General features: G+C 28.4%; 1 protein-coding gene across 1 annotated transcript; it reads right to left on the bottom strand.

Moving 5' to 3' along the window:
* Nucleotides 1-6501: 6501 nt before the first annotated feature.
* On the bottom strand, nucleotides 6502-7719 carry LOC111674520 (mitochondrial import receptor subunit TOM40B). Its single transcript, XM_023435141.2, has 3 exons — nucleotides 7381-7719; nucleotides 6762-7312; nucleotides 6502-6704 (listed from the first exon to the last, which is right to left on the bottom strand). Exons 1-3 carry the CDS (start codon nucleotides 7660-7662, stop codon nucleotides 6584-6586), a joined length of 954 nt encoding a protein of 317 aa, XP_023290909.2. The 5' UTR covers nucleotides 7663-7719; the 3' UTR covers nucleotides 6502-6583.
* Nucleotides 7720-8187: the final 468 nt, after the last annotated feature.

Here is an 8187-nt window from a genome sequence, read left to right as displayed (position 1 = left end):
AACATTTAAATAAATTTTCCATACAAATTGTATAAAATTAATCATATTTACATATGTAAATAGTGCCAGATAACGTAGAAAAAAGTTGGTGCCAGAGCTAGGGTTAAACTAAATTTGAGTCGCGAATTACACAAGATGTAAGTAAAAATTTTATTCGAATTACCTTACGAATTACAAAAGAATGAGTGCCATCTGTAATAAAAAATCAGTTGTTTGTTTCCATTTTCTGGAGTGTATTGTCAAAATAGAAATTGAGAGTGGGAATTAAGTAATTAAACAGGCTGCGAGAAAATTACCTCAAATTCGGGCTAAATTTCGAATTTAGTATATTTCATATTAGTATATGATAATGAAATTAATCATAAATCTAATAAATGTTTTAATCATTGTAAATAATAACTAAAGGATTGATTCATACAGATCTCAGGCACCTTTGGAAATACACTCTATTTTTAATGCTATATGATTTCATGATGGGTAAATCTGATTCACCATAGCCGAATATGATACTCTTTCTTGCTCTGTAGTATTTAGAATTGTATGGTAATTTTTATATACTAAGTATGTAGCACAATATTTCTTTATAATTTTGTGTTGATTTTGCTTTTTTATTTTCAATATTTTCTTATCGTTTTAATAATGCCTTTTCACATAATTGAATAAAGCAAGAAATGAAAGTAAATTCCCTAATAAAATATTTTATCATAATTTATACAATCGAAAATTAATATTCAAAGACACACAGATACTCACTCATTCATAATCAAATTCATATGAAAAAAACGACTGGATAAGGACGTATGTACATACGTATGCAGTAAAGTAAGAAAAATAAATAAAAAATATTAAATAAAAGAAGTGAAGAAAATAGAAAATCTAGGAAAATAAATAATTGTTTCAGAATAATAAAATACCTAATCAGTTTAGAAATTAAAAAATACAAATTAATTATCGTTACCACAGCACAACTAATGCTACTACTAAAATACCAATACCGAAAAAAAACGAAAACCAAAATACCTAAAAAACCAACACCGACATTTTATAAAAAAAATCTGTAGTGTTTTATTTCTTTCTCCCTCCATGAAAGAAGAAAGTATATTGGTTTTGAATTTTGTAACATATCGAAATATTGGTCATAAACCCACATGTCGAGAGGTCCTTATTAAATTATAACCCCCATTATCTCAATGTCTGGTTATATTTTATCGTAGATTTAAATTGACAGTTTTCATCCCAGAAATATTAAAAGAATATCTATAGGTTAAACGATAGGAGGTGGAGTTAACGGAGTTATGACGAATATATCTATGAAATGCGAAACACATAAATTTTACGCCTTAAATTTTTCACCTTCAGAAAATGACGATCATTACTGGTTAAAACGACGAAATTTATAAATATTTAAGTAAGTTTCTTACTAGCCATCACCTCTTTATTGCCTTTATAAGATCGGCTCATAATTAACATTTGAAATAAGTATGTTTCTTATGAGCCAAAACCAATCAATTGAGGAGCCAAAATCTCTCTACTAAATTTAGTGAGAATCGGTCCATAATTAATCCTACACCCAATATAAGGCCCCCTTCAAAAAATTTCTTAAACATTCATTGCAGGCTTAAGAATACGAACATTAATATTGAACTTTGTTGAGGATTCAAACAATTCGGCAATGAATATCGATGTAAAAATGTATACAAAACAATATCTATGTACAAAATTTCGAGTTCGAGAACTAGAACAGAACTAAAACAGAACTAGAAAAGAACTAGAACAGAATAGAACTTGAATTGAAGTAAATCTGACCTAAACTAGAGTTGTGCTATTGGATCTGAGTTGAACTCTTCGATATTGATATAACTTCCTGTTAAAAATAACCACCCTAATATAATATCAACTTTGTTTTAAGTCGCAAATACTGTATCTATACATAAATACTGGTGTATCTATGAGTAAGTCGTTTATGTTATTTATGCAAATTTCTCTTATTCTCATGGTTTAAAAATTGCAAAAAAATATTTTGTAAAAATTAATATTTTGTTAGTTCAAAAGAGATCGATCCATAATTGACTTAAGACATATTCCAAATATCACCCTGATGTTTAAAGTTTGGGTATATGCTATTCGACAAAGTTGAATATAGGCTTTTCATTATGTTTTATTAATGAATGCAAATTTAAAAAAGGTACATAAAGTAATAAGACAAATGTTATTTTCTTGTGTTTAAAAGTTTGCTAATGCTGATGTATTTATGAACGTATTTTTTTTAATTATTTATATCATATCGAAATTACCACTTATATATATTTTTGTACTCTACCGATAACCCTAAAAAACAATTCCGAAATAAGCTAAAATACCTATAACGCTAAAATACTAATACCGATTAAGTCAAAATACCGCTACCTCATCACCGTTTCGAAATGGTTGCCAACTTTTTTTACATTTCTTTTCCTGTGTCTATGTGTTTAACAAAACATAATAATATATGTATGTATGTAATAACTAATATGCTATTTCGTCGAACACTACGCTGCACATTGGTTTATAAACTATTATTTTTGAAAAAAGTAGGTATCTCTGAAACTGTGGTGTTTTCGAGTTGATTTACAGTTGAAGGTGGTCGAGGACAAAATAGGGCCAGTGGGTAAAACCTAAAAATTGATAACCAGCGCGCTGTCCATTGTACATAGAGCATAAGAAGAAGTTTATGATATTTACTAGGGTTATTCGTGTAAAAATTTATTCGAATAAAACTTACAATATTTTTTATTCGAGTAGTCGAGAAAATTTTAAAATTATTTGATTATTCGAACGAATTAATAATAAAGGGTTTTATTCGAATAATTTATAAAAATGTAAATAAAACTTGTCCAATAAGTAAAATATTTTTGTCAATTATAAAATATCTTTTGATTTAGTATTTGTTTATGTAAATAAAACTTGTCCAATAAGTAAAATATTTTTGTCAATTATAAAATATCTTTTGATTTAGTATTTGTTTTACAAATTATTAATGTAATTCTTTGTTAAATATTTTAATAAAATATTACCCATAAAAAAGTAAAGTAGGTAACATTAAAATATTATTTGAATATTCAATTATTCGACAAAAATTGTTCGAATTAGTCTTTATTCTAAACTTGAAATTTCGTATTCGTTCGAAGAAAAACAATTTCTTTTCCTTGATTAATGGGATAATTTTTATTAATGATTCATGATTCAATGACAACCCTTACATTTACTCTAACCAAATTCAAACACATTATAACTTACATTTTGGAAATTAGATTATTCGTTTAATTTTAATTAGTTGGAAATAACAAAGAATTTAACATTATGTAAATTAAAAAATTAGAACACTACTGGTTATGATGCACAGTGGTTGCTCCCATGCGACAAAATATGCTATTTACTAAAGGCACTTGAAAAGTCACTTGTAAAGTAAAGATATTCAAAGTGAAAAGATACAAACAAATATAAATATACTGAAAATAAGTACGAATTCAGTTGTTAATATTTTTACGCGTTAAATTCAAATTTTAAGGACGAAAATAATAATGAATAAATAGCCAATTGTATTGTCTTTATTTTATATATTTCATCATAACAGCTATTAGATTGTAGGCCAGACACAAATTTTCAGCTCTGTTGGTCAAGAACTGCCGGACTTAGAGGGGGTCAATTATTGATCCTAGTAATATTATTGATCATATTATTGATCCAAGTAAAATTGTTAAAACAAATTCAGATATTTTTCTCCATTGTTTTAATATTTTGGTCGCTTTTTTCTATGTAACTGACATAGAGTTCCATGTTGAAATAGGAGCTAATTTTGGATAAGCCCTAATGTGAATAGATACTTACATCTGTATACAATAAATTTACTTATTTTCTTACAATATTAATAATAAATAAACATTTATGGACACACATATCGTATCCTGAAATACAAAAAACCGTTCAAAAAAAAAAAAAAAAAAAAAAAAAAATCGACTTTTGAATTGAAAATTGTTCAATCCGAACAAATGACCAAAAACTCATACATTTTTTTACATGAAAGTCAAAAGGGCATAACAACAAAGTCCTTAAAAACAACATAATAGACAATGTCTGGAGGTACAGTCATATTCAAATGTGTTTATTAATGTTGAGATATAAATCTTGAAAAAAAAAACTTCCGTTTCTATAGCAAGAACAGTTTTGATTTTATTTAGTTTTTTGTCTCTCCTGTAAAATTTGTAAGTGTTATTACGCCCTATGAATAAATATGAATTTAATATCGTATACTTAATTTGAGTGGATAGAGTATCCACTTCCTGTTAATACTTATCAAACATTCAGATTTTAATAACCTTATCATCTGGAGAAGAGTTGAATGAAAATAAGCATTGGGATGGGTAGATAGATACCATTAGCCGCACATTAGGAGCTAATAATATTAATTAGAATCGTGTTTATCCTTTGTTTCGTATTGAGTATTTTTAGATTATTTTTCATCAAACATTTAATTCATTTTAGCACATCGGTTTTATTATGTTTTGGTGAATGTTAAAAACTGACATAATATGCACCACCCTAACCACGCCTTATATTCTTACAGAAGATTAAATATTTGGTCAAATGTTAATTGGGTAAGGTTTTCCAAATTTGTCTCCAATTTTACGCAATGGAATATAAGTTGCTACTTGATGAAATATCTGCGAGAAATGGTTTTAATGTAAATAAAATAAAATGTCAATCAAAATTAAAATAAGTATAACATCCGTTTCCATTTCGAAATTTGGTAATTTGGAAAGCATACAAAACAAAAACTAGTTTCTTAAACTAGGTTTTGTTTAATTCTGGTAAAATTTAAGAGAATTCCATAACTCTGTAATTTTATTATCCATTTTTCAGAACGTGAAAAAATTTTTCAAAAAAAAAAAAAAAAAAAAATTATTAAATATCGCTTAAGCGATATTTAATAATTTGCATGTCTGTAAAAGATTTAAAGAAAAATATTGTTCTGCACAAATTGATAATACAACTAGTTAAAAACGATTAAAGTGATTTTAGGGGCAGGACCAAGTATGGGAGATAAGACCAATTGTAGACCGATCGTAAAAAATTCTTTAAGTAACATTGTACATAAACATTGTATATAAAATATGTATATAGTTCAGTGATTTTCGGAAGGGAACCTTGTAATGGACGATTCGATTCGATTCCTTATTTGGTAATGAGCAATATGCGTTTAAAAGACTTTCGTAAAAGTACCTTGTATGGGAGATATGACCAATTATAGCCCGATCGTAAAAAAAATCCACAGTAACATTAATGCATCGGGAGGGGACCTGATTGGATTGGACCTGAAAAAATTCACAATAACATTTCTGTATATAAGAGTAATACTTGTACCAATTTTTATATGGATATTTCGGAAAAGGTTGAAAAAAGTCAAAAATAGTCGAAAAGTCGGTAAAAGTCGAAAATAGTCGAAAAGTAGGAAAAAGTCAAAAATAGTTAAAAAGTTGGAAAAAGTCAGAAAAAGTCGGAAAAAATCGGAAAAAGTCTAAAATAGTCGAAAAAAGACAAAAAAACGAAAAAAAGTCAGAAAAAGTCAGAAAAAGTCGAAAATCGTCGACAAGTCTGAAATAGTCGAAAAGTCGGAAAAATTCAAAAATAGTCAAAAATAATCGAAAAGTCAAAAATAGTCGAAAAGTCAAAAAAAAGTTGGAAAAAGACGAAAAAAGTCTAAAATAGTCGAAAAAAGACAAAAAAACGAAAAAAAAAACAGAAAAAGTCGAAAATCGTCGAGAAGTCTGAAATAATCGAAAAGTCGGAAAAAGTCAAAAATAAATAGTCGAAAAATGTCGAAATAAGTCGAAAAAAATCGAAGTCGAAAAAAGTAGGAAAAAGTCGATTATTTGCAAAATAATAAAAGTCTAAAAGTCGACTTACTGAAAAAAGTCGAAAAATCAACTTTGCATAAAATACGAATAGTTGAAAAGTTGGAAAGTCGAAAAGTCGATTTTTTGTTTCAACTATAGAACCCTAGCATGGAGGGTAAAAAAATATTTTTTTTTACTTTCAAATGTTTTTGTAAATTAGGCGCATACTTAGTATTTGTAATATCAATAAATCGTAAATACGTATACGTACAGGTGTCGTTAATAAAAGCAGTGCAGTTTCACAATGTAAAACTTCCCACTTGAAATAAAAAATGAAGATAAAAAATTTTAAGAAATAATTTAATTAAAAAATAGACCCAAAATACCCAAAGGGTTTAAGAAAGTTAGATCGTCATTTAGATAAATGGGCAATAATAGTTTTGCAACTATCTGAATAGTTTTACGTATATATTTTAATGTATGTACATTAGACCGACTCACAATAAATGGTGCTTGAGTAAGACACTCTCGAAATATTCGTTTTGATATCGTATGATGTTAATGTTATTTTAAAGTTGCAATTGGAACGTTATAAATAAAGAATGAAACGTTCAAAACGAAGTTTGACCAAGACATATTTTTTATAATTTTATTTAAAATTATTGTGTGAATAAAAATATACATGTAATTCTGTGTTTTAAAAAACACCATCACTCTCCTCTTTGCAATCCACAAGGATCCAAGTTAAGTTTTAAACCAAAAATAAATTTATTTGTGTGAAGACTTATAAATAAACTGAAGGCCATGCTTAGAGGTATATGTGATAGATATCTGAAAGAAATGCAGAAATTTTAATTGCAATAGCCTATGTTTAAAATTGAATTTTACCTCGAGTACATAAAGCCGACGGATAGATTTGAGTCGAACATGCCTCGTACGTGGGCTTCTTTGAAGTCCCATTGATAACAGAGGGTGCCTACGGATTTGTCTGTTTTACGTTGCCATGCCCACAAACTCGCAAGTTGCACATGAGGATGTATGCGTTGCCAATAACTTACATCTATACCTTGACGAGAAACAGAAGCAGCTATTGAATACGAATGTCTTCTGTATCGTCCAGCAAAAGCAGTATCGGTCATCATCGATCTGGGATCCGTCCATTCTAGCAGGAGTTCAGCACCCAACGCTAAGTTATCGTTAATTGATCGTAGAAATGATAATGTTGCACGTCCACTATCTCTTCGAATGTCATACAAATTAGTTGTTAATGTTGAGCCGCTCGAACAAAATTCAATGCAGGTTTGTGTTTGCAATGGTGCGTCTTCAGCAGCCCTTTGCATTTCCGTCTCAAGACGCAAGCATCGAAACGGGTAGTAGAGTAAACCAATATTTGTGGATAGTTTGGTTGGATTAATGTCGGCTCGAATGGTTGGAGTTTGCTTTGAAAATTATGATATTATTTAAATATTTTCACATGTAAAAATGCATTACAATATTGGGTACATACCATAATATTATCGTGTATTTGAGTTGTATATACACCACCACATCTAAATCCAGAAGGCTTATTATGACTCAAAACCCAATTGGCTATTATTGATTTATTTGATAGTAGTCTGTGGACATAATCCAGTTCGATTCCATCGAGAAGTATTGGTTTTATTCGATGTGCCAAATAGTGTAGTTCTGAAATATTACCTGGATTACGGTGTGATCGGAAGACTACATATTTTTGAAAACATGGAGGAAATTCAGCATTAAATTTTGGTGGACATCCATCACATGTCATATTTTTCGTTTATTCAAATATTTTTTGTTTATTTATTTGATTGATTTTTAATAGTTTTGGAAAATGTTTTTATGAACATTAGGGATATACATATAACTATTGACATTTTTTTGCAAATATGTGTGCAAGTTGACATAACATAAAAAAATATATATTCGTTTCTCGCTGTTGTTAAAAAGTAGAACAACCAAATGTCTGTCCGACTCTTTTATGCTTTTAAAAATTAAGCTGTAAATCCAGTAAAATCGGTCCATAAGTATCGAAAATATTGTCAACAAATATGTTCCCCTTGTTTTTATTGATTTTTTTTAAGAACTACATTTGCGTAAAACCAAAAAGTCTTGAGATATGTATAAGCAGTAACAAGTATGTTTGTATCTCAAAATATTTTAATGTTTTACTTAAATTATTATATGAACAAAATTTAAAACGCTATCAGAATGAGATGGATACGGAATGTTAGGTCCTGAGTTTATCGATTACGAATAAACATCACACTTTTATTTATATTGATTTGATCTTATG

This window comes from Lucilia cuprina, chromosome 4 (genome assembly GCF_022045245.1).
Source record: "Lucilia cuprina isolate Lc7/37 chromosome 4, ASM2204524v1, whole genome shotgun sequence".
Taxonomy (NCBI): domain Eukaryota; kingdom Metazoa; phylum Arthropoda; class Insecta; order Diptera; family Calliphoridae; genus Lucilia; species Lucilia cuprina.
Note: the sequence above shows the minus strand (reverse complement) of the source record. Positions and strands in the feature narration are given on the sequence as shown.